Genomic DNA, 24,954 nt, shown 5'->3' on the forward strand with positions numbered 1-24,954 from the left:
CCAAGTAGGGAGGAGAAGATGGACGGGAGTGTACGGTGTGCAGAGAGCAAGGATGAAGGACAAAAGGGACGACGACGAAGACGATGATGATGATGAACGCAGGGCAGGCAGGCAGCCAACGGGCCGGAAGCCACCCGCTCCACGGCCCTGCTCCACTCGACTCGCCCCGCGCCAGCCAGAGGCAGCCGCCGTGGAGGACCAGAAGGCAACACCAGCAACAGCCATGGCGTAGGGTTCACAATCAAACCATCACTGCCATTTGATTCAGGCGACGCATACATCCACTTCTTTCATACCCTCAGTCCGCTTCACTAGCCTGCCATGGCTGGTTTCATGAGAGGAGGCGCCGGAGCCGGAGCAGGTCGAGCCGCATACACCTCCTCGACGCCTGGCGCATATGGCAGCTCTTCTGGCGCAGCAGCCCCACCCAGTAGGGATGTCTATCGCTCAGCTGGCACCGCGGGCGGAGCTGGCTACGGCGGTGGAGGAGCCGGCTTTGGAGCACCTCCTCCCGGGAGGGCCGCTTATGGCTCCCCATCTACCGGCTCGTCTAGGTCGCGACCACAGCCGCCGCCGAGGCCAGATCAGGATGAGAAGGCTCATCACTCTGCTGCGACCCCGCAGAGCTACCTTGTAGTAAAGTGTCCGGAGCCGCTCATTCTCAGCAACTGTGTCGCAGTGAATGGTCAAGAGTGGCGTGGCACGCAGTACATCTTGATCGATGGCAAATACGTATTCACAGCTGCGTGAGTACTGAAGCGAAAGCACTGCTAAAGAGCTCTACCGCCTTGCTCACCGCCATCACCTTCCATTAATTCCACGATCCTCTCAGTGTTGATCCTACAGGACAGATCCAGCCTGGCAGTATTGGTACAGCAGCGGCACAACGGCAATGGGCTGGTTTGAGCGCCACGGGCCATCATTATGTCCAAGCTGAGGTTTACGACCCCTTGGCAATGGGGCCAGGCATCTACCTTGGGGGCCTTGACCTGGAAGTGAGTATTCGAGCGACAATCGAAACAGGAGGTAGAGGATTCACTTTGAGGCTCACGCCTGCTTCCATCTTCCTCGTTCAGGTCTCGTTCATCAATGCCGCAATGGAGGCATCAGAACAATTCGATTCTGAAGAGATGGCCCGCACCTTCCTCAGAGTGAGTATAGCAGCAGAGTCAAGGGGAAATGAACTTGTCAGTCTTCGAGCATCACTCAATCTTCGTGTACTCTCTGTCCCCAATTAGGCCTTCGAGTCTCACATGTTCACAAGAGGTCAACTGCTGGTCTTCGAATTCCATGGCTACAACATCCGGGCTCTCGTCACTGGCGTAAACGTCATCGAAGCAGGGCAGGTTGACTCGCAGAGCTCGACCAATGGCGAAGCTGCCTATGGAGGCCTCGACAAGGGTATTCTGATCACTCAGACCGAAGTCAACATTGCCAAAGCTCGAGACTCCAAGATCCGTCTGAAGGCCAGTGGGAAGAAAGCCCCTCCGAATGCCATCCTCCAGCCCAACTTCAAGTTCGAAGACATGGGCATCGGAGGTCTCGACGCCGAGTTCTCCGCCATCTTCCGTCGTGCATTCGTCTCGAGGATCTACCCTCTAGGATTAGTCCAAAAGATGGGGATTCAGCACGTGAAGGGTATCCTGCTGTACGGTCCTCCTGGAACCGGAAAGACGCTAATGGCCCGACAGATTGGAAAGATGCTCAATGCCCGAGAGCCGAAGATTGTCAATGGTCCTGAGATCCTCAACAAATTCGTCGGAGCAAGTGAAGAGAATGTTCGTAAACTCTTTGCCGATGCAGAAAAGGAGTACAAGGAAAAGGGCGATGAGAGCGGTCTGCACATCATCATCTTCGACGAACTCGACGCCATCTGCAAGCAGCGTGGCTCAACTGGAGGTGGTACAGGAGTAGGAGATTCAGTCGTCAATCAGCTGCTTTCGAAGCTGGACGGTGTAGATCAGCTGAACAATATTCTTTTGATCGGTATGACGAACCGTTTGGATATGATCGACGAGGCTCTACTTCGACCGGGTCGACTGGAAGTGCACATGGAGATCAATCTGCCAGACGAAAAAGGTCGTCGTCAGATTCTCGCCATCCAGACGGCCGCATCAAGGAAATCTGGCATGCTCGACCCTGACGTCGATCTGGACGAGCTGGCCTCACTCACGAAGAACTTCTCTGGAGCAGAGATTGCCGGTCTGGTCAAGAGCGCTTCCTCTTGGGCCATGCAGCGTTCCGTCAAGGGAGGAACGGATGCTACCCTTTCTGACAATGTCAACGAGACAAAGGTGACCCGCGCCGACTACTTCCTCGCCCTGGACGAGGTGACTCCAGCCTTTGGTGTGAGCGAAGGAGAGCTGCAGCAGGTAGTGCAGAATGGCATCATGCACTTTGCACCTCACATCGATGTCATCCTGCGTGACGGTCAGTTGCGCGTGGAGCAAGTGCGTACTTCCAAGCGCACCCCGCTCGTCACCGCTTTGCTACATGGTCCTCCCGGCAGCGGTAAGACGGCTCTTGCGGCGACGATTGCCCTCTCCTCCGGGTTCCCCTTTATCAAGCTCGTCTCCCCCGAGAACATGGTGGGCATGGGCGAGGCACAAAAGATTGCCTATGTCAACAAGGTCTTCAACGATTCGTACAAGTCTCCCCTGAGTATCATCGTCATCGACGCCATCGAGAAGCTAGTAGAGTGGGTGCCCATCGGTCCACGCTTCTCGAATCCAGTGCTGCAGGCGCTGAGTGTTCTGCTGGGCAAGCGCCCACCCAAGGACAGGAGGCTCCTCATTCTCGCCACCTCTTCTAACGCACCCATGTTGCAGGACATGGACCTCTCCCAGGCTTTCCTCGCCAACATTCGCGTACCCGCCATCACCTCGCTCCGCTCCGTCGACCACGTTCTGCGGGAAACGGCCCTCTTTGCAGGGGAGAATGAACACCAGCGCTGCCTGCAGCTCCTGCACAGTGCTGGGCTGGGCGAGAATGAAATCGATGGAGAAGGCGGGGCTGGTGCAGCACCTCGACTCAACATTGGCATCAAGAAGCTCTTGAGCGAGATTGAAATGGCTAGGCTGGACGATGATCCGGCTGATAAGCTCACCGCCGCGCTCAACTTCATGTGAGGTGTGCAACAGAGCTCTGAGATGCGCAAAGGACCAGCTAAGGAAGTGAGAAGAAGGTTTGGCTACCTCTGACAGGGATCGAATGGAAGGGCGGTCAAAGTAGTTGCAGCCGAATGCCTAATTACAGAGCCTTGTCAATGTAGACGTCTCTTTCTAAAATTAATGCCATTTGCCATTAGACCCAAGGTCCCTTCCGTGTCCGGGCACCTCCAAAGGGCCTCTACACGATACTTTCCAGCTCCCTCGCAAAAGACAGATTCGAAGCGATCATGGCTCGCTTGGGAATGGGATCACCCTCATCTGCCAATGGTCCCCCCGATGCGCTCAACTTGCCGCCTGCTCCTCCTGCTGGCACGTACGTCCCGGCTGCTGCTGCTGATGCTTTCTTGCCAAAGTGGACCGTCTGGGTGCTTGGATTGATCTGCCAGCCTCGCTTTGTAGGTTAGTCGAAGGAAAGGAAGGGGGAAGTCGGATGAGCATCGCTTGTACTAGCTGCTCTCAGACACTTACTATAGCCTTCGCTTGCTCGCTCTCCCATTTACAGCGCCCACTTACCTCATTGGCAAAATCAGACACCTGCTGCATCCGATCAAAGAAGAGCAGCGTCGCCGCATCATTCAATGGCAAACTATCATACGCCTTTTCCTCACAGCTGGCAATCTCATGTCGAATCGTCTCCATGAGACCATCCACAAAGAATCTGTACTCCTCCTGTGGAACTTGATCGCGGGAACGCCAGACTTTACTGTAGGAGCCTTCCATGAGCCATCTTTCTAGGTTGACCGGGTGTTGGAGATAGGGAGAGTCGGCGACGAGCGCTGGTGGAAGCGTCTCGAGGGTGGTGTGGAAGGAGGCGATTGCGTTGGATGAGAGGAGTCGTAGAAGGGACAGACCTAGCAGAGGAGGTTGGTTGGACGAGGCTGGCAAGAGCGAGCTGAGATACGAGCAAAAGCAGCGTAATGTCAGGTGAAAGCGTCAGCTCGGTCGCTGTCAGGACACTGGCGTCAATGACTCCAATCTACTCACCCAAGGTCGGTATAGAATACCCTCAATAGATCAATGTACCTATCAAAGCTCTTGACATCCTTTGCCCTAATGCTCCAAAAAGCCCCCACTTCGAGCACGTCTCTCGCCAGGACCAGATCGTCCTTCTTGGCGTCCTTCGTAGGCACAAGTAGACCAGCCTGCGTGAGAGCAATCTTGAGCTTGGTGAGTTGGAGCGAGAGAGATTTGAGATCGGCGGCAGAGGGACTCGTGGAGGAGAGGGAGCTGAAGGAGCGGAGCAGTTGGGCGTGTTGCGAGCTGAGGGAGGCGCTGGAGGATGAGGATGACGAGGCCATGGTGGGAGGTCGGAATGCGGAGAAGTCTGGAGACAGACCTTGGTATGTATCTTACTGCTGAAGGGATGCCGCAGCGATGTTCTCCTATGCTGTTACTTGGTATCTGAGATGCGACCAACGTAGAGAGCGAGCGTAGTTGTTCTGTACCAACGAACATCACCCCACGGCCCTGCACTCCTGGCATCCGTCGCCTGGCCGAGTGGAGCAACGACGCGCGTCCGCGCACTGCCTGCCCACCCACGCCTGCCCACCATCGACCAATCATCCGTACCCTGTGTCATCAGTCATCCTCTCACAAGCACACACTCACACCGTGAGACAGATGTACACGTACAAGGGACTATGAATTATGGCATGCGATGGCACTGGATATCAGGATGGAATGCAACGGGAAATGAGACTGAATCCGGGAGAGAGAGATGAGACGAAGCGTGAGGCGGACAGATGAGACATGATACTAGACGGAGAGCTGGCGGTCGAGCAAGTCGGGAGTAGCCCACGCACGCAAGGACGACTTTGTCTGCGGCAGGGCAAGGGAGAATATAGGAAACTGTGTTGGGTGGTGAGATCAGGGCGAGTCTTGCCATGATCTTCGAGAGGAGATGCAAAGATGGTTGATGCTTGAAACAGCGTGCGCGGAGAGAAGGCATCGCTGACGTTTTGCAGTAGAGAGCTCAGGAGGCAAGCGCGGTCCGCTCATTCGTTCATGGGCGTAGTGTTGGGAGAGACGTCCGTGGCAGCAGGACGTGGGCCAGGTTGGCTAGCATTGGCAGTACGGAAAGACCAAGCGCTGTCCGGCGTGGCTATCTCACCCTCTTCCTCAGCGAGGGCCGGCGGAACCTCGGGTTTTCCTGGCGAATCTCCCCCTGGGACAGATATACTGGCGCCTTTGCTCATGCTGTAGGTGCCAGAGAGTTTCGAGGAGCTGGCAAAGAGCCTCTTACTCAAAGACCTCGCGAGGGATGAACCCGATCCAGACGAAGAAGAGGCTGACGAGGAAGATCCTGATGAATTGCCGCCGTTGGAGAAGACGTTGCCCGAAGCCTGGTAAGAAGCCAAAGCTGTGGTGGGATCGCGCGAATTGGTAGGCGTCGTAGATGGATCCCTCGAGGACCCTCGCCTTCGCAGGCTGGACAACGACGTCTTCTTGTGCAGAGGCGTTGATCGTGTGCGAGGCATTGCCGTGGGTCGGTCAACGGGAGGGTTCGCTTGCGTCTGCGAGCGCTGCAGTCGCTCGAGTGAGGAGAGGATAGCGTCATTCTCCGACGGCGCCAAAGACGACCGCGAATCTCCATTCGACATAGGCCCAGTTGTACCATCCGCTACCGTCAGAGATCCCCGAGCTGGCGAAGTCTGCTCAGCTTGATCGCCTAGGCTGGACAGCAGACCCGGCACCCCGCTAGCACTGCTAATACTACCACTCGCATCGCTAGACGTGTCCGCGATACTACTCCTCCGGCTGCTGTCTCGACTGCCGCCGTTTCTGAACCCGGCAAAGGATCTTCTAATGTTGCCAAAGGGCGGGCCCATGATACCCAGAGTAGAGCCAAAGTTGCCACTGGTGCGTCGCTTGCCAGGCGTTACAGCGCCCAAGGAGGCCACATCGAGGGGCAGCGTTGGAGCTCTCGCGACTTGATCCTGTTTACCAGGGGAGGATGCAGGAGTCACCCCAATCGCGGGCGCAAGGAGTGCTTCTGCTCCCGCACTCGATGCCCTCTCCCTCCTGGAGCCTGAAGTAGCATTTGTGAAGGCTCTTCTGATCGAAGAATTCCTAGTCATCTGACCAGCAGGCTGCCCTTGCTGGTCAGCTCGGCTTGGAGACGATTGCGCCGACAATGGCAGGAATTCTGGGCGACTTGGTGATTGCGGTAAGGTGGTCTGGGACGCAGCCGCTGTGCTAAGGTCTACGCTGTGAGATCGACTTTTTCGTGAGAAGGCATCGCGAAGGGAAGAACCATATACGCTCCCTGGTCGCTTCCTGGCAAAGCCACTCTGAGGTGCAGGCGGTTCCAATGAAGTCGGTGAGGCAGGCAGTAGAGCAGATTCTTCCAGAGGCGAAGCAGTGGAAGTGATGGGCGATCCGAGCAGCAGGCCTCCCTCCATAGAGGGCGAAGCAGCGGTATCAGATGTACGCACCGCAAGCTCAAAGTCCGGGAAGATGGTCGACATGGGTCTAAGCCCGTTTCGGCCGCCGAAGCTGGACCTCTTGCGGCGATGACCCAGCTTGATCGGTGATGCGGCCGCGTCTCCTAACATCGAGCGCTGCATCGGTAGACCATCTTCGCCAGGTGTCCTAGAGCCATCTCTAGCTCCCGTCTTCGACTCTTCTGCCATTCTCGTCTCCTCCTGTGCCAGATACTGCTGAGCTGCAGCTTCAAAAACGTTCGTAGAGCTCTTGGTCGACGAACGCTTTGCAGCACGAGCCAAGCCCATAGCGGCACCGACGGCGGCTCCGAGTGAGGATTGTGGAGTGCTGGTAGCCGCTTGCCACGATGCAAGAACTGGCGCAGTAGTCGGACTGGAAACCTGAGTTGGCTGCGGCCCAGTCCGGGTAAGCGATCCACCTGGCGTGAAGGTGCCATCTTTGTGCGTTATGGCTCGTGCAGCCAGCACACTGTCGGAAAAGACCATTCCCTTGTCGACCACAGCACGCTGAGCGAGAGATGCATAGCGGACGATGACATCGGAGGAGCCAGGACTCGAGATGTGACGCACGAGAAAGTTATTGAGCGGGTCCTCGTTGCCGGATTTTCCATCGCTTGCCCCAAGCACAGAAGCTACTTGCGGCCGTGAAGCAACCTCGACTACGCGCCCCGAGCCTGGTGATCCCGGAGCGTCGAAGCCTAGGCCAGGATTGTACAGGTTCGAAGGGAAGTTGCTCGGGAAGCTTGAAGGCGACGATGAGCTCGACTCGGGGACGCTTGGGGCAGTGGAAATCGCCGTCGAGAGAGCATCGACCCACAAGGCCCTTTCACGAGAGCTCGAAGCCGCCAACTCAAAGTGGTGCTCTTCACCAACAGTGAGACGAAATGCGTGCGGCAACACTCCTTCCTCCTCTTCCACCGAGCTCAACTGAGCACTGTAGAGAGGGAACCAATAACGCGGCTCGTAAGAGCCCGACTTCATCACTTTTGTGATAAGCAACCATCCGTGGTACAGAAACAAGCCCAGGAAGCGGAAGCGCAGCGGCGCCACTAGCGTTGCGTACGTAGAATGGTGGTAGAGCACGTCGAGTGTTCCGGAGAGGTAGACTCTGCCATAGCTGGATAGAAGATTGCGAGTAACTTGACCTTTCGCTTCCACCCTTGAGGCAACGAGCTCAGCCAGCAGGAAGTGTTCTCGACGCTTTCCTGCCTCATCAACCTCATCAGCGACTCGTCTCACCGTCGCCAATGCAGCTTCAAGCTCCTCCTTTCCTGCGTCGTCGGGTCCGGTATGCTTGAGAAGGGTGTGGAGGACGAGTGGGTAGAGGCAAAGCCGCTGTACGGGCTTGATGAGCAGATCCTGGAAATTGAGCCGCCCGCCTTGACGAGAGGTCGGGAAGTCTGGGAGTACAGGAGTAGGTGGTACGCTGCCAGTCTCTGAAGTAGCAGGCGAAACCGAAGTGATGGGCGTAATCGTAGACAGGGATGACTGTCCTCTTAGACCCGGGCCAGTCGGTGTCATTGTGGTGAAAGAGGGAGCTCTCGACAACCTGTGTACTTCTGTCGTCGAAGAGTTCTTTGAAGACAGCGATCCTGGCCGACTTCTCGTCACATTGGAGCACATCCTTTCGAATTGCGCAAAGTCCTCACCATTGTGCCTCTTCTCTGCCTCTCTGATGACAGACAAAGCCTCAGCATGACGAGCGCAGAAGTCGTGGTAGGGCAGTAATTGCTGGTCGATGGTAGCAAAGATGTCGCCGACAGCGACGATTGCATTGTCCACACCTTTGCTCAATGCCTTGTCTGTGTCGCTTCCTGGATCTTGGACAGCTATGCCTTCCCTCTCCAAGATGCTTTCCAGCTGGGCTACAATTTCGCTGTGCACGGCCAGCAGCTCCGGAGTATTGCGAACCACAGTATCTATGCGAGCTGGGTGATCCTCGAAGAAGGGCTGAGACGGCAGAGCTTCCAGATAGACGAGCACTAGTATCGCAAGATCATTTGTGTACGACCGCTCCGTCTCGACTAGCTCAACGAGGGCGTGATACCTCCGCAGCTTGGACTGAACGTACTTCTCGTCTGCGATCAATGTCGTCGAGTCGGCCAAAGCTCCTACCGTCGCCTTACTAGCGCTACTGCTATTACTGTGATTGCGCTCAGTTGCATCAGCGCCCTCTGCTGTATCAGAATCGTCATCGCTGAGGACGGAGGAAGGCGCGGTTTCTGTCGAGGCGTGGCTCTTTGCCATCGAGCCAGTAGAGCCAGCTGTAGAAGTGGAGGGCGTCCGTGAAATGTCACTGACGTGCGACGCAGATATGCTCGACGACATCTCCACTCCTGCTGCAGCAGCAGTAGAGGGAGAGGAGGCTAGCAAAGGCTCCCTAAATTCACTTGCCAAATCGCCATGGCTACTGCTAGATCTCGTCGGGACTACAAGGGTTCGAAGCTCCTGCCGAAGATCCTGCTCGGCTGTCATGGCCGTCTCTGGGAGTCCTTCTGCTATCAGACTCTTCCGTAGCTGGTCTGTCCATGCAGCTGCTTCCAGCAGGGGAGGCGCAGTGGGGGATGCCGCCACCTCTGGAGAGGCCATGGGTACAGACGCTAGCCTGACTGGTATGGAGGCCGGCGGCGTCGAGTCGGCATTGGAGGTGACCGGTGCTTCCTCCAGTGCGTCGCTGTAGATACGAGTGCTGCTGCGCCGACCGCCACCAAGCTTTTTTCTGGTATAATTCAACGAGCCTCTAGATGGAGACGGAGTGGTGAGAAGGGGGCCCGTGGTGCTGGCGGATGCCTGCATTGGAGAAGCCTGCTGGGCAAGGACTTCTCTCGCAGGGGGTGGAGTGTGAGGGCCAGATGGAGGAGGTGGAGGACTTTCAGTCGTATGCTGCTGATGCTGATCGAGTGTATGCTGCTGCTGCTGTTGCTGCCCAGGAAGTCCACTGAGACTCGTAGGGAAAAAGGGGGATTGCGCTCTCGGGGTCAGGAAGATGTCTTCCGACGAGTGGTGAGGGAGATCACCGCTTTCCGTGGGTGAAGACCGCGGATGATCTGACCCTCTGATGGTCACGGGAGATGAGCCTCGAGATTGAGAGGATGAACGAGAAGGGGCAACAAGATGATGATCGTGCGAGTCATCTTGGTCGTCCATGCCGAGCGAGGTGGCCGTGCAAGACGGCGAGGCCCTTTGGGTGTGACCAGTAGCAGGGCGATAAGGTGCAGGGAGCACTAGGTTACTCGAATCGCCACACCACTGGCTGGTGCAGGGTGATGGGATGTTCGAGACTGGTGATGATGATGTGTTCCAAGTGGGACTGTGAGAAAGCAATGCTTCTTTCTCTGCAGGGCAGTTGGGTAATCCCGTTCGGCTGGAGAGAGTGTGTGGGGAGCGTGGGAGTGCGAATAGGCGGTGTAGCTTGTGAAGGTGACACGGGTGCCTTTGGCGCAAAGGGAAAGCCGGACAGATTCGGAAGTAAAGGATTTGATGTTGGAGAGAGCAACACAGAGGAAGTGGATGGCAGCTTGGAGCCTCGCGTAAGTGATCGTGTCGAGGGGGAAGCCTGGGCGCCTCCAGAAAGTGCCAAGAGGTGTGGGAGGTGAGGGGACTTTGGTAACCGGCGGCGGGTAGGCTGCCGTTCTCGGCAGGTGGATTAGCGTCAGCGGAAAGGCAGGCGTCAGAACAAACTTGCGATGCTCGACTGGATGCAAGAGAAGAAGGCGGAGAGGATGACGATGACGACGACGAGGAGGAGGCGGGTGATGTTGGAGCAAGGAGAGTGGTATCCGAAGACGTCGTAGGCGACGATGGGAAAAGCGATGGTGCCGCCTGGGGGGTTAGCAGTGGCCGAGGCGTGGATGGAGTTGGGCGGAGGTACCTTTCCGCCTTGGTCGAGATGCTGTTGCTGCAGGCGTGCATCGAATGAAGGTCACTCTTGCTTCCCCGCTGCTGCCCACGGCCGTGCGTTTGAAAGTCCGTTTCCCAGACGATTTTTCCCGTTGGTGCACCTGATCCACTTTGGCGTCTGAGCCGCGACTCAAAGGACTGACTCCCTTCCCATGGCTCAAGATTGCAGACTCTGGTGCACCCACCGCTGCTGCTGCTGCTGGCGCGAGTTGCCACTACGTCCAAACACCTACTCATGGATGCAGCAATCCCTGACTTCTTACACTCGTCGCCGGTGACGGATGGCGGCGGCAGGGTGTGCATCCGGTGCGTCTGCTTGGCGAGCGGAAAGAGCTTCACCTCGCCAGGAGGAATTGAGCGATTATCACATCCTCCGCCTCCGCATTTTTCTCTTGCGAAGCGCCGCTTGAAGTGGTGCTCCTCCTCTTCGAGGCGTGCCGCTGTGGATTCCAAGTGGGCGGCACCCCCTCTGTCTGATGCTGTCTGATTGATTGCGACGGATATCCAAAATCCATCGGCAAGTGCTCCAGTCTGCTGTGCCGTGGTGCGACCATCGTCTTGGAGTCTTTCGTCATCTGCTGACCACACGGACTTCCGGGGCCAGGGGCGCTGAGGAGCCTGGTAAAGGCTGGACTCACGGCTGCGTCTGCTGCAGGGTCTCCAGAGCCCCGCCACTCCGCCACTTGCTCCTTCCGAAGCACAGTCAAGGTTCCGTCTGGGGTCGAGCCGAGGGAGCGATAGCAACAGGGTTCGGGCGAGAGCGCTGCTGCTGCTGCTGCTCCTTCTCCTCCTCCTCCTCGTTATCCTGTTGCTGCTAAGACTTCGACCCCTGAACTTCGGCTTACACCCGGCCCAAAGCCTAGTCTTCGAACGTCGACAGCGGACTCTCAGGCTCTCAGTCCTCTTACAGCCGTCACTAACCTCTGTCGCCTCGCTTGTCCTGTCCCCAGTCTGAGGAATCGGACGCTCCGCTTCCTGACGTACGAGAAGACCCAGCGTCCCAGCACCGTTTGGAGACGTGGGCCAGAAGTTGAATAGAGTTGGTGCCATATCTGCCAGGATTTCCCAAGCGAGGACTGACCGAGCATCGTCGTCCGACTTGCCTTGCATTTGAATTCGAGATCGGGCTTCTCCTGGGTCTTTGATCGCATAGTCCCTGACAGTGGCCTCATCATGCAGCATCATCTCATCCCCTCGCAGTGGCCAGGAGTGTGAGACTGATTGTGGACATGAAGGCGGGGACCGCGAAGAGGGAGAAGCACAAGGACAAGGAGAGATAGGAGCAAGATGCTGCCACTGTCTCTCTTGTCAGGTGTATCAGCTCTCTCTTCCTTTCTTCCTTGGAACAATAATTAAAAGCCATCATCACGATTGCCGTCACCTCCGCCTGCTGTCGTCATCCGCCCGCACTTTACTACCCGCTCTATCCGAGTCCACCCCTGGTACCTGATTGCTGTCCGGGAGCAAAGCAACCTCATCGAGCCCATAGGCACCTCTTTGTCCCAGCAACGCATATGCTAGCAAATACGCGCCGGTCTTCCCACGCAGCAAAAGTGATGTGGTGCTCAGCCGTCTGCCTGCCTTTCCTCGATACATTCAGCCGGAACAAGTCAGTGTGAAGACGGCGATTGCGGTCACAGACGTGAGTCAGACATGACAGTCGAGGGCAGAAAACACTAGACGTGTGCATGTGGACGTGGATGAAAGGATGGTAATTGTGTGCACACAACCAAGAGCCGGAAACAAAAGAGAGAAGAGAAAACAGGAAACACTTCTATGAATCATCCCTCCACCTCCCAGTCTCCTGCCTATAGAGATACAATGCCAATGCTGCGAATCACTTCTCCTCCTTCGCCGACTACTTCATCAGCTTCGCCCTCTCAATGGCAGCCTCGGAATTCTTCTGCAGCATCTTCTTGTAGTTCTCAATCGTCACCTCCTGCTTGCTCAGATCGATGATCTTCTTGTCCTTGACCTCCCAGAGGGACTCGGCTACTTGTGAGATCAGTCGGAAGTCGTGGGATACGATCACCACTCCTCCCGTGAACTCCTTGATGGCCAAAGCCAGGGCATCGATGGAGCCCATGTCCAAGTGGTTGGTAGGCTCGTCGAGCAGCAGGATATCGGGAGCTTCCACGGCGAGGGCAGCAAAGACGACTCGGTTCCTCAGACCATCACTGAGAGTCTTGATTGCCGAAGTCTGGTGGGCACCAGTGAGACCGAATCGGCCAATCTGACCCCTCCAGAACTGGATGTCCTTGCCTGGATGCTTCTCCATGAACTTGGACTGCATGTACTCAATGGGCGACTTGTCGTATGGCAGCTGGTCGGCCGAGTGCTGAGAGTACTTTCCAATCTTCAGACCGGCATGGCGTTGCACTGATCCAGCCACTGGCATCAAAGCTCCTGTGATCAGGTTTAGCAGAGTCGACTTTCCGGTACCGTTCTGGCCCACTACTGCGATACGAGAGTCCATGTCGATACCAAAGGACAGGTCCTTGTAAAGGAAGTCCTTCTTATCGCCAGAGTATGAGAATCCAACGTCATTGAATGCAATAATGGGCGGGGGGAGCTTACGCACGTCCTCGAAGTTGAAGCGCAGAGCCTTGGGTTGACTGACGGGCTCAATGAGACCAGCAGCCTCCATCTTGTCTATGATCTTCTGCTTACTCTTGGCCTGCTTGACCAAGTTGGCGTATGTACCGGCAGAGGCGATGAACTTCTTGATGTGCTGGATTTCTTCTTGCTGCTTGGCGTATGCCTTCATCTGGTTCGTCTCGTTCTCCGTCTTGGTTCGGACATAAGTGGAGTAGTTACCACCGTATGTCAAGAACTTCTTCTGAGGGGTCAGGTCCAGAATGTATGTGCAGACTGTGTCCATGAAGTCGGCAGAGTGCGAGGTGAAGACGAGAATACGGTTGTAGGTGGACAGATAGGCCTCCAGCCACACGACGGCTTCCAAGTCCAAGTGGTTGGTGGGCTCATCGAGCAGGAGCAAGTGGGGCTTGATGAACAGTGCTCGTGCAAGAGACACTCGCATCCTCCAACCACCGGACATGTCCTTTGTGGGCTTGGCCATCATCTCCTTGCTGAAACCAAGACCGTGCAGGATAGCTCCGGCCTTTGCCTCGAAGGTCGAGGGGTCCAGGTCCTCGAGCTCTTCGTACTTGAGCTCGAGACCCAGCTCGTCAACCTCGTCAGCAACCGACATGTCTTCAATCTCCTTCTCCAGACGGGCCACCTTCTCTCGGGCCGACTTGATGATGTAGTCGAGAGCGTTGATCTCAGTAGGCTCAGCCTCTCCACGGACCAGGTAGATGTCCACGTGCTTAGGGATCTCTACGTCTCGGTGTGCAAGCGCTTCCAGGAAAGTCGTCTTTCCGGAACCGTTCTCACCCAGCAGACCGTACCTCTGACCGTAGTTGAGAGCGATCTCGGCTCCATCGATCAGCAGACGTCCGTGGAAGGACATTGTGAAGGAGTCGATGTGGATATCACGACTCTGGGCGTCCGAAGTGATCACACCCGAGGCGTTCCTGTCGGTAGCGATGGCGAGCTTCTTCATGTCGAGCTCACCGCCATCCTCATCACCGCTGTCATTTGGTGTGGTGAGAGCGGTGGAGGAAGTCTTTGTGGTAGAGGATCCATTGGTAGTGGATCCCTTCTCGGCCTTCTTGGCGGCCTTGTCACTGTAGGTGGAGCAAGTGGAGCTAGGTTCGTCAGTCCCTACAGGAGCAAACAAGCAGAATGGGACGATGTGGTCTACTCACGCCTGACGCTTAGCCTTGGAAGCAGAGACGGGCATGCTGCAGTGTTATGAGCAGTAGGATGAGGATAGAATAGGACGTCTCGCTGTATAGGTAGCGAGCTGCGTAGTGCTGTGATGTATGCTAGTGGGGCGACTCAATCTCAGTCAAGAGGTGGACACCAGGAAAGGTAGGTCAGGGAGCAGAGTGTTCCTCGATATCAAAAGGAGGGTTCTCTGTGTCCTGATGTGATGGTTTCGAGCTTGGTATGAAGGACAAGAAGGAAACGCAAGTGTGATCGTGGTTGGGTTGGGGAAGGTGAAAGTGCAGGCGGGTGAGCGATAGCCTGCCGTCCTCTGTCCTTCGGCGAGAAAAAGGCGCAGAGGCCCCGACCTGGTCAAATTCTTGCTGGGTTTCTCAGCCAGCGCGCGGTGGAGCAACTTCTGGCGGGAGCGTGGCGCGTATGACGCCAAGATGCTCTGGAATTATTATAAGGTATGGTACGAGCACAGCAAGCAACGTCGAGATGCCCCAGTTGGGATCAGAATTTGGCATAAAGATAGGAAGATATGAAAGGATCACTGTGCCGCTCATTCGCCACCCCACTTCGAAGAACCACTTCCCATCATGCGACTGTAGGCCAACACGCTCGCCAGAGGTCGATCGCGATCCCGCTCTCGGTCCCGATCCCTATCGGAGCTTGTCTCTCGACCCACTGCAGAGGAAGAAGCCGTTGATCCACTCGCGCTCCTCCCAGATGGGGAAATGGCAGCTGCCATTGCAGCAGCAGCGGGAGATGTGCCGTAAGGCGAGAGCAGAGGGCCAGTGGCGCTGCGCTCCTTTGACGGACGAGCAGGCACGGCCACGGCGCTTACGCTGGAGAGGGCTGGAGTCGGTATCTCGAGCATGTCTTGCTTGGATGACGATGCAGTGGCAGGCAAGGCTGTCGTCGCAGTCGGAGCAGTAGCAGCGGCACGGCTCAATGCTGAATGCGATGGCTGCCTTGTCAAGCCCAAAGTACTTCCAAGCCCTGCAAGGAATCCACCTCCGCCACTGCGAGTGCGCTGTTGAGCTTGGGGATCAGCCTGACTACTTGGCTTCCCAAGAGCAGCTTCCAGACTGGCGGAGGAATCTATCACGGCTGCTGGCTGCAATGCCAACGTCGAGCGATTCATGATCCTCGCAGCCGGGGATGTCCGCTTGCTTGTTGCAGAGGCGATGCCCAGACCAACATTGCGGCTGTCCATCGGGTTCTTCGAGTCATTCTCGTGGTCAATGAATGTGGAGCGAATAGAGCTGTCCGACAGACCCCTCGGTCGAAGACCTTTGGGTCGCACCACTGCTTTGGTCCCGCTTTGTTCGTCGTCCGAGCCACCAGCAGCTGCGTCACCTTCCCAGGCTGGCTTGCTCTGGCGGATGCTAACCTCATCATCGTCGACGATTCTCGACAAGGGTCGATGTATGTCCTGTACACCCTGCATGGGCCTCATGCCTCCCAAAGTAGACGTTGCCGGCTGCTGACTGTTGTACCGCGCCGGCACAGCAGATAATCTCGGGTTGACCATGGCCCAACCATCGGCAGGCGCTCCAGCAAAGAGACCGTTCAGATTACGGCTTTGCATTTTGGACAGTCCGCTGCCAGCACGGCCGACCTGTGGTCGGGCTTCTGCTCCTCCTACCGGAGCAGGAGACGGCTGTTGTGGAGAATGAGTCTCGAGGCCAGATGAGTCCATGCTATGGGTGTGAGGGGCAGCACTAGACGCTCGCGTGACCTTGTACTCTACAGCAACAGTTGATGAGAGCACGGCAGCGGAAGCCCTTGAAGCAGGTCGAGCTGCGCCAGGATTGGGTGCAGAGCTTCCTCCACGACTGACGGCACGGCCGAGAGCGGGTCTACTGCCTGCTGCACCGACGGCGGAAGCACTGGGAGCAGGGCCTGGAGATACCACTGGGGCAGGATTTGTACCTGGTGCAGTGACTGCGCTTCCACTCCCCGCGGAGGCCGGCACCGCACCTCCTGCTACACCCCTCAGCAATCCACCTAGCCATGCTCCCATTCCCTTGTCCTCTTGAGGAGTGGCTGCGCCGAGCTGCTCTTGCAGGATCTTCGCCGCATTGCCAGGAGCCAGTTGCACCTCGTTGATCGCATTGCGAAGCTTAGCAGCCTCGAAAAGCGTGTCTCGCAGCAGCTTGATCAGAGCGAAGAATTCCTTCCTCGACACGAGTGATTCCACCGCGGCCGCGTTATCGCCGGCTGAATGGAGCGAGACATCGTCTTTGCCAAGCGTAGCCTGGGCACTTCGAGCTTCTGCCTCAATAAGCTTCCTGAAGTGCTCCCTCATGCCTTCGGCGTCCCTTGTGATTGCATTGATTGTCACCCTGGATAGATGACCCACGTCTCCGGCGAGATGCTGCCGCTGCAATCGCTTCGCCATTGTGTCGACGTCCGCATTGCTGAGACGGCTGACGAGTCTTTGAACGTAATCAAGAAGCGTAACCAGCTGATTTGTCCGAGTCTCTCGTCTCGGCTGCGAAGGCTGTGAGGCAGATGCAACGGTCTCCTCGACTGAAGTCGTGGAGGACGCTCCGGCTGCGCTAGCCATGTAGGCCGCTCGAATCCTCTGGGCTTCCGAGCTCGAGGAAGTCGGCGTTATCCTTCCGGAAGGAGGCAGCTCGCTATGCGGTAGGTTGGGAGAGAGAAGGAGGGCGTGAGGAGGTCGAGGACTGTATCTCTGATCGGCTGCCGGGTTCTCGAAAGGCGGGACGCTGATAGCAGACCCGCGGCTAGGTGCTCGCGGTGGCATTGACAGGGAACGACGGGCAGCTTGCTGGCTGGCGAACAGTTCTTCACCTTCGCCGCAAAGCTCCTCCGCCATATTTGGAGTAGTCGGCTGGGGAGAGTGGATGAGACGAGAGTGAACTTCCTCATCGCCTTCCTCGGAGCCGCCTTCGCCGGTCTTGTGCGTAGCACCAGAGGAGGGTCCTCTGTATGCGTCGCTAAAGCCATAGGACCTGTGCCTCCTGCTCATTGTGCGGGTATGAGTCGGGCGTGTGGGCTCTGCCTCGCGCATCGTCGAGATCTCTTCATTCGCGACCTGGAGCAGTAGCGTCGTCTGCTCCACCTGACGTTGCAGAGCCTCGTTCTCCATAGCCAACCCCTCAAGCGTCTTGAGGGTATCATCCTGCTGCGCTTGAGATGATTCGGAAGTAGCATCCAGAGTCTCTTGCCTCAATCGAGCCCTTGCCCTCATTAAGGCCTCCATGCTGCTCGCCTCGGTCTTGGAAGCGCTTGCAGCTTGCTTAATGCTCTCACTCAGACTTGCTACCTTTTCTGCTGAGCGTTTGGCCCTAGCCTCTGCAGCAGCGGTTTTCCTTCTTTCGACTTGCACTTCTTGTCGAGCATCCTCAAGCCACTTTGAGATCTTCTGGGAGCGCTCCTCCATGGCTACCAGCCTGGCTCTCTCTGTCTTGATCTTTGCCAGGTCTCTCCGACTTTCTTCCAGCTCGGAGAGCAGAGCTCTATTGCTGCTATCTGCTGCTTCTAGATTCATACTCGTCTGCTCGAGCTCTTTACTCATTGCGTCGGATTCTTTGATGCTCTTCGTGAGCCGCCTCATCAGTGAGTCTACTTGGCTAGCATGCCGAGTATCTTGAGCTGTCGCTGTCTCTGCAAGGACATCATTGCGCCGTAGCAGTGCCTGTCCGATTTCTGAAGGCAGTAGTGAGGCAAAAAAAAAGGGGGATCAGTACATCCTTAGGCTATTGAGCTTCATCGCGGACTCCCACTCACCAGCTGCAAGCTTGAGATCCTGCTCCATGTCCGCCCACTCTGTAGTTGCTCTCGTCGCACGCTCGCAGCTTTCCAGGCCACAGCAGCAGGTACAGCGATCTGACGGCCTCCATGAATCTCTTCTGCTGCTTGCTACACTGATTGCATCTGAAACGTCCAAGCTTCTCCTTGGACTAGCCCCTCCCTCTTCACTCCCTGCTTGACTTAGAGTCCTGCTTCTCCGTCTTGCATCGCCTTTCCTACTCTTCCTCGAGTCATTTTGCAAGAGATGACCGAGGAAGCTGCTACCTCCTGGGGTGCCATTGGGTACCTCTAGCTGCTGACTCCGCCGCTGCATTTGAGGCGAGCGAGGCTCAAGGCTTCTCCTCCTCCTCTCTTGACGGAATTCGGTGATGAGGCGGGCAAAGTCATCAATGCTCTGGCTTTGCCTCATGGAAGTCTCCAGCTCGTTGAGCTCGGAATCGGGTATATCGTCATCTTCGTCATCGTAGGAATAGTCGCCGCTGGATCTTCCGGAGACGATGCTCGAATCTGCCTCTACCCCGCTGTTGTCGGCGTTGGATTTGGGTGAGAGCTGATGTTGTGGCCCGACTCGTGGAGTACTTCCACCCTGTGACTGAGAGTTGACAGACTTTGACGACTCGCCTGGCTTATATATGCCCTCATGACGGTCCATTGTAGGTCAGAGCAGGCTACCCCTCTCCAGCCCTGTGATGCACTTGGAAGTGTGCAGGCACGTGGCAGGGCGTGCAGGCTAGCTGCCAATGACGACCCGCGGTAAGCTGATATCGTGTCCGGTATGGCAGCGAGCAGAGAGAAGGAGAGATGCGAGGAGTGTCAAGGTCACACAGGACGATGCACACAGGGGTATTGTATGATGGTATGTTTGACTTGTATCGAGTCCAACACCTGCGCGAATTTCGGGCGCGAGGCGGAGCGGGAGCGGCGGCGGCCTCGGTTGTTGCTTTGTGCTGCTCGCGTGGCGCAAACAAGCACCGACGCATCGCCAAATTCATTTCCGCCCTTTCCGTTGCCCCTCGTACGCCGGTCACCCCAGTCAGCCTCACTCCCGCATCTTCCGGGGCATCGTACCCTCCTCGCTCTACCATTGCGTCCTCGTATGGATCACTCTGGATCACGTAGTGGCTACGTTCCAGCAGGACTAGATGCCATGGAGGGCGTTGCTCTGCCTGCGCCCACCCACATCTCTCACCACCACCACCATCATGTCGGCAATGGTCTTGACGACAGCCCCGCCTCATCCTTGCCCGGGTCATCCGCTCCGCAAAGACGAGATGTACCCAATCTGACTACGGAAGATCAAGAAGAGCGTCTCTTTCTCCAAGGTGACTTTGCGCCTCGCAAGACACCCAGGCGGCGCATGCAAAGAGGGGGCGATGCAGCCTCACCTGGGCCGAAGAAAGGAGAGCCTGTCAGGACACGCCCAAAACGGCGGCCTGATCCGCATCCTGATACTGCGACTCGGGCAGCCCGCGGTATCCGAGAAAGAGTGCTGCATTTCACTCCGTCTTGGTTCGCGGTGACGATGGGAACGGGTGTGATCGCTACACTGGTCAACCTTCTGCCATGGTCTGCAACACACAGTGGTTTCAGATGGGTCGCCTTGGTGTATCTCCTGGCAGATATCGTAATGTGAGCCTGGGTCAGAGTGGAAGGTCGCTATTGCGGTACTGATATGATTGGGTTGTTCTGTCATCCTCCCTTCTCAGCTTTCTCCTCTTCACCGCCGCTTTCCTCACGCGCTACATCCTCTTCCCTCAAGTACTCCCCTTGACCATCAAACATCCTCAGAAGAGCATGTTCCTCGGCACCTTTCCCATGGGTATGATTGTCATCATCTCCAACATCGCTCAGCTGGGAACAGTGGAATTTGGACTAGGCCACAGCTACGCCATGGCAGCTTCTGTGCTCTGGTGGATTGCTACAGTCATCTCCCTGATGACCGCCGTAGGGGTTCCATTCATGGTCACGACGTATCAGAGCCACTCGTTCTCGTCCACAACTGCCGCATTGCTGCTTCCAATCGTTCCTCCCATCACGGTAGCAGCTGTCGGAGCGGTAATCGCCGAGGCTCTCATGGATGTGTACCCAACCTACGCATTTACCATTGTCATCGTCAGTTATCTAGTCCTGGGCGTCGGCTTGCCCCTGGCGCTACTGATTCTGGTGCTGTACTTTCAACGGCGTAAGTAAGCAAGCCTGTCTTGCAGAAGTCATCACTCTAACGCTGATGCCTCTTTCTCCTTTGGCAACCCAGTCCTTCTCTTCAAACAGCCTCCTAGGGAGGTGATCATCAGCGTCTTCCTCCCTCTTGGTCCAGCAGGTCAAGGGGGAGAAGCTCTTCTCCACTTGGGTCTCGTAGCCTACCGGCTCTTCCCAACTATTTCCGCCCTACCATCCTCTGAGGCCTCTTCCGTGGGCAATCAGCTGACATACGCAGGTGCCAGCCAGTTGGGCTTTCCCGTTGGGCAAGCTTTGTTTGCCGCTGGGCTGCTCGGCGCTCTGATGCTGTGGGCCTTTGGGATGTGGTGGATGGCCCTTGGCATTATGACTGTCGTACGGGAGACGAGGAGGGGTAAGCTGACGTTCAATATGGGCTGTGAGTGCAGCATAGAGCGGCTGGAAGCGGATCAAAGACTGCGACTAGGCGCTGACCTACCAACCTCTTCCTCTGATCTCATTCCCAGGGTGGGGCGCAACCTTCCCCCTCGGCTCCCTCGCAATTTGCACCGGTCGTCTCGCCCTCGTCCTCTCCTCCCTCGCGCTCAAGATCGTATACACAATCCTCGTGATCATCACTCTACTCGTCTGGTTCACAGTAGCAATCCCGACCCTCAAAGGGTTCATAGACGGAAGTCTCCTCTCGAGGAAAGCGGCTCCTTGCATTGCTGATCTACCGCTGGAGCCATTGAAGCGACGAAGCGCCGAAGAGGAAGACGAATGGAGTGAAGAAGAGGATGTAGATGAAAGTGGGAGTGGGAGTGCGGATTTGAGCACTAGTGAGGAGGCGACATCGCGACAGGGACAAAGTGAGTCTGCCGACAAGCCGACGACGATGACAGGAACGGGGGTCGAGGACGAGAAGCGCAGTGCGCTCGTAGGTGGGGAGGTCGAAGTCAGCAAGCAGGAGAAGGGGCACGACGCAAAGGGACCAGGACCGGGACCTGCCATGGGCGAACTCGAAGACTAGCACAACAGGTACATTGCCAGATCATAATTTATTACACGGTCACTGGGGATACACTACAGGACAATGCGATTCGATAGCTAGCTGGCGGAATGAGGCTCCTGAACGGGATGAAAGGCGGTCAAGAGGAACGCAAGCGAGCTATGAATCCTCCTTTAGTGGCCTTGCAATGTCGGCTGCTCTCCTACCCTTCGAGAAGGTCACCGAGCTCGTTGAGCACGTGGAAGGGAGCTTGCTGCTTGCATGGCTTGATGCATGGTCTACGAATCTTGACTGCTGTGTTTGAGCTTCTGAGTCAAGGAGAGCCTCGGTATCGAGGAAGCACGAGGGTGGTACCTCGCTCTGCGAGGAGCCGGTGCCAGCTACTATTCAGTCTGACATTGTGCGATGGGTCGCAGTCAGGTCTTGCAACCTAGGTAAGGAGATGCGATCTTGTCGCGAAAGTGGTAGAACTTCCCCGTCTCGTTCACACACGCGCAAGTGCAGCGGCTTCCCAGGAGTACGACTTTGGCCTGGAGGACCTGTTCCCGCTCTTGACGCCAGGCAAGAGCGACTGCCAGCCGGCCCAGTTGATTTCACGACGGACGATGGTTTCGGAGGGCTTGCTGCTCTTCTTTGACTTGACAAAGGGCGTTACTACTGGCCCGTAGCTCTGCCCAGGACTCGAACTGGTAGTCGTAGTGACTTGAGTCTCTATTGTCGTTGTAGACGGGACATACTGGTATGCCTCTCCATATACTTCGTCGTAGGAAGGTGGAGAAGTGAGCTTCTGAGGGATGAGCTTACGGAGGGCAAAGGACTTCTTTGGCATCTCGTAGGGTGGACTTGGGTTGGTAACGATGGGCTGAGAGGCCTCTACGGTGGGACCAGTCATGGTGGTCATGGTAGTGTTGGTGCTCATGGTGGAGGTAGTAGTAGCGGTAGTAGGTTCTTGACAGAGGGGGAGAGTAATGGTGGTGGTGGTGATGCTGACGATTGTCGTAGTTGGTGTTATTCAACAGAAATGCAGTAATGAGCTGAAGTGGGGGATGTTCTGATCCCCAAAGTATCACACTCCTTCTTGTACCCCTCTCACGTCCCCTATGACTCCCCACTGCAAACAGCCCCGCTATGACTCAACCCTCTGTCGCTTAGTCTACCGCTCGCTCGGTCTGTTCTCCCCCTTCCTGCTTCCGTCGTCACGTTGCTCGGCGGCATCAGCGGCATCTTCTCAGAAGCGAGCAAGCGTCAAGCGTCTCCCAGTCAGGCACTGCATCTGACACCTGCACGACAGACGCGCGCGCCGATCAGATCTCGCTTCTTGGTCGGACCAACAGACTTGAACTGAGCACTGACAATGGAAAAGGGTTGAGCTTAGCCCGAAGGAAAATGAGTCACGCAACAGTACGGGTTCTCACTCCTTCGGCCGGCAGACCCGAACGCAAAGCGGAGAAAGAGAGAGAGAGAGAGAGACGAATGTAATCGACGAGAATAGGGCTGAGCCTGCGCAATACATGTTCCGCACATGAACAATGCGGGGAACAGAGTCACTAATTCGGGAACGGACCCGCCTGGGCTCGGACTGTCGGGATCGATTGATGAAATTAGAGGAAGGCCGAGTGGGGAGATATATCTTCTGCCGTTTCCAACTCATGGTATCCCTGCCGAAACTCGGAGCACAGAGATTATCAGAGCTAAGCTCAAAGGGTTCCATTGCTATATACTATAGCGACACACACAGGACAGGCGTCCCAACGCTAAGATCGATACTGCGTCGATGGAAAACATTTGCAAGAGTAAGGCCCTGCCAAGTACGCAGTATCGCAACGAGGTGATTGACCAAGCGTGGTGAGGCTTGAGAAAGAGACTGAGCAGAAGCAGCTGCCTCTCTCGCGGCCACGACGGCGACTGGCCGATCCATGTGTGGGGCATGACTGTGGTACACCAATGGTGCGCCCCAGTAGGAGCCGAGCTGTTCACGTTGCGAACAGTTTCACGAGGCCTCTAGAAGTACGGCATCGTAGACGAGCTGCTCCAAGTCGGAGCTGCTGTTGGCGGTCATGAGATCGATGAAGGATCTTCCTGGAAGTCGAGGTAGTCTTGTACGACCTGATCCTCTCAGTGGAAATTCATAGGTGGGCGCGGTGCCTTGTAGTCCTTCTTCTCCTCCTGCAAATCGCGCATAGCCGACGAAGGTGAGGAAGATGATGATGTTGAGGGAGATAAAGCATTGTCGTAAGAGGAACGAGTTGTAGTCAGTCCCACTGTCGCTCTACCCAGGACAAAGGTGTGCGCATAAACGGACCCGTACGTGGGGATGCAGAGATCTTCTGCTGCTCCACGAGCCAGCAGGCCCCAGCCTACCTCGAGTCCCCAGCCCGCCATAGTCGGCACCTCTGCCGTACGATTGCGAGTGCCGCTGCCGCTGCCACTGCCACAGCGCCTGCTGTATCTGTCCTTCCTCTCGATTTCGATTTCGATCTCGCTCTCACTCTCAGTGGTACGAACCTCAGACTTGGATTTGGAGCTTTTCTTGGTGTCGAGCAGTGTCACTTCAGAATCGAGGGAGGAACGTGGGGCATTCTTCTGCTGCGTCGCAGGGGGAGAGGGACTCTTCTTCGTGCGAAAGAGGCCTTGCAGGGGCGAGGTGAACTTCTTCTTGGCCTCTGTCCGAGAGCAAGAAGTAGAGGGGGAAGGAGGAGAGGGATTGGGGTTGTTGCTGGTGTTTGTCGAAGACATTTTGGTGGAAGCAATATGGTCGATAGGGAGGAAGCAAGTCGCGGACGATGTGTGTGAGGTGTTTACAAGCGAGTGAAGGAAATTAGAATACATGCTTCTCTGGACCTTATACATTCCTCACCAGCAACTTCATCACTACGTCTTTCCGGATTTCAGATCAGTCACACATCTGTCATAACAGCCTTGAAGGAGAGGTCCGACCGTGCCAAGCATTGTGCACTCAATCTCATCGCCTTACGCGGTAGAAAGACTGATGAGGATGACTCGACTGAGCACTCCTTCCTCATCTCTCAAATCGACGAATAGACTGTCACTTGTTCACCGTCGAGCAGGAAGAACTGAGCGAGGCATGGCGCATGGCTGAGCTTCCCACTCTCCGCACTTCCCTCCACCCTTCTGCGACTCAAATTACATCGGATCGAATCGAGTCAAGAGCCAGTCAGTGTCAATCCGCTTGGCCCAAAAGGAAAGAAAAAGCACTCACTGATTGATGATGGGCCTTGGGTCTTGGCAAGCTGCAGGGGCAAAGCATCAATCGAAAGCCACCTGCAAGCAAGCAATTTTCCGATCCGACTCCGACCTCGGACTTGCAGTCCGACTTCTGACTCGCTTCCAAATCGGCAGAAATATTCGCTTCGCCCGCCCGCTCAGCCAGGAACTCAGCACTGAGCATAGGACAAGACGCGGTCATGCTCAGTCATACTCGGATAGCTCAGTCCATAAGCAGGTGTAGACGCACAGCACAGAATCTCATCGCACAGCAGTCCAATCCCCTCGCAGTGCCGATATCGATGCTCCCTCCTCCTCCCTCTCTCCGTCTGTACCACGTTGAACCAAAGAAACAAGTCAGACTGGTAGCACAAAACGATATAGTGACGTAAGAGAAGCGAGGAAGAAAAAAGCAAAGGAACATCGCAGCGCAGCGCAGCGCGGTGCAGCGCAAGCCAGCAAGCAAGATAGGCAAGGGGAGGGTAGCGCA

The 24,954-nt window shown here is 56.3% G+C and overlaps 7 protein-coding genes across 7 annotated transcripts; 2 read left to right on the plus strand and 5 right to left on the minus strand.

The window, feature by feature from the left end:
- The first annotated feature begins 257 nt into the window (after positions 1-257).
- On the plus strand, positions 258-3,533 carry BCV69DRAFT_284330 (AAA-domain-containing protein). The gene is made up of 4 exons (XM_025493005.1): positions 258-746; positions 833-995; positions 1,077-1,151; positions 1,239-3,533. The coding sequence occupies exons 1-4, from the start codon at positions 322-324 to the stop codon at positions 3,126-3,128; spliced, it is 2,553 nt and encodes an 850-aa protein (XP_025346331.1). The 5' UTR covers positions 258-321; the 3' UTR covers positions 3,129-3,533.
- On the minus strand, positions 3,349-4,605 carry BCV69DRAFT_272473 (hypothetical protein; the record flags this gene model as incomplete). Its single annotated transcript, XM_025490978.1, has 4 exons — positions 4,155-4,605; positions 3,684-4,062; positions 3,484-3,561; positions 3,349-3,423 (listed from the first exon to the last, which is right to left on the minus strand). Exons 1-4 carry the CDS (start codon positions 4,466-4,468, stop codon positions 3,349-3,351), a joined length of 846 nt encoding a protein of 281 aa, XP_025346332.1. The 5' UTR covers positions 4,469-4,605.
- Positions 4,606-4,696: 91 nt separating this feature from the next.
- Positions 4,697-11,794, minus strand: BCV69DRAFT_46525 (hypothetical protein). The gene has a single exon (XM_025495302.1). It carries the CDS (start codon positions 11,696-11,698, stop codon positions 5,165-5,167), a length of 6,534 nt encoding a protein of 2,177 aa, XP_025346333.1. The 5' UTR covers positions 11,699-11,794; the 3' UTR covers positions 4,697-5,164.
- Positions 11,795-12,194: 400 nt separating this feature from the next.
- Positions 12,195-14,565, minus strand: BCV69DRAFT_290913 (putative iron inhibited ABC transporter 2). Its single transcript, XM_025493732.1, has 2 exons — positions 14,284-14,565; positions 12,195-14,202 (listed from the first exon to the last, which is right to left on the minus strand). Exons 1-2 carry the CDS (start codon positions 14,316-14,318, stop codon positions 12,372-12,374), a joined length of 1,866 nt encoding a protein of 621 aa, XP_025346334.1. The 5' UTR covers positions 14,319-14,565; the 3' UTR covers positions 12,195-12,371.
- Positions 14,566-14,669: 104 nt separating this feature from the next.
- On the minus strand, positions 14,670-18,932 carry BCV69DRAFT_313930 (hypothetical protein). The gene is made up of 2 exons (XM_025495072.1): positions 18,050-18,932; positions 14,670-17,968 (listed from the first exon to the last, which is right to left on the minus strand). The coding sequence occupies exons 1-2, from the start codon at positions 18,723-18,725 to the stop codon at positions 14,850-14,852; spliced, it is 3,795 nt and encodes a 1,264-aa protein (XP_025346335.1). The 5' UTR covers positions 18,726-18,932; the 3' UTR covers positions 14,670-14,849.
- A 498-nt stretch (positions 18,933-19,430) lies between these two features.
- On the plus strand, positions 19,431-21,698 carry BCV69DRAFT_303559 (hypothetical protein; the record flags this gene model as incomplete). The annotated part of the gene is made up of 4 exons (XM_025494648.1): positions 19,431-19,702; positions 19,780-20,255; positions 20,328-20,669; positions 20,758-21,698. 4 exons carry the CDS (start codon positions 19,431-19,433, stop codon positions 21,258-21,260), a joined length of 1,593 nt encoding a protein of 530 aa, XP_025346336.1. The 3' UTR covers positions 21,261-21,698.
- A 1,560-nt stretch (positions 21,699-23,258) lies between these two features.
- Positions 23,259-24,545, minus strand: BCV69DRAFT_313933 (hypothetical protein). The gene is made up of 2 exons (XM_025495073.1): positions 24,460-24,545; positions 23,259-24,377 (listed from the first exon to the last, which is right to left on the minus strand). The coding sequence occupies exon 2, from the start codon at positions 24,087-24,089 to the stop codon at positions 23,355-23,357; it is 735 nt and encodes a 244-aa protein (XP_025346337.1). The 5' UTR covers positions 24,090-24,377; positions 24,460-24,545; the 3' UTR covers positions 23,259-23,354.
- Between the last annotated feature and the right edge of the window lie 409 nt (positions 24,546-24,954).

This window comes from Pseudomicrostroma glucosiphilum, assembly GCF_003144135.1.
Source record: "Pseudomicrostroma glucosiphilum strain MCA 4718 unplaced genomic scaffold BCV69scaffold_12, whole genome shotgun sequence".
Taxonomy (NCBI): domain Eukaryota; kingdom Fungi; phylum Basidiomycota; class Exobasidiomycetes; order Microstromatales; family Microstromataceae; genus Microstroma; species Microstroma glucosiphilum.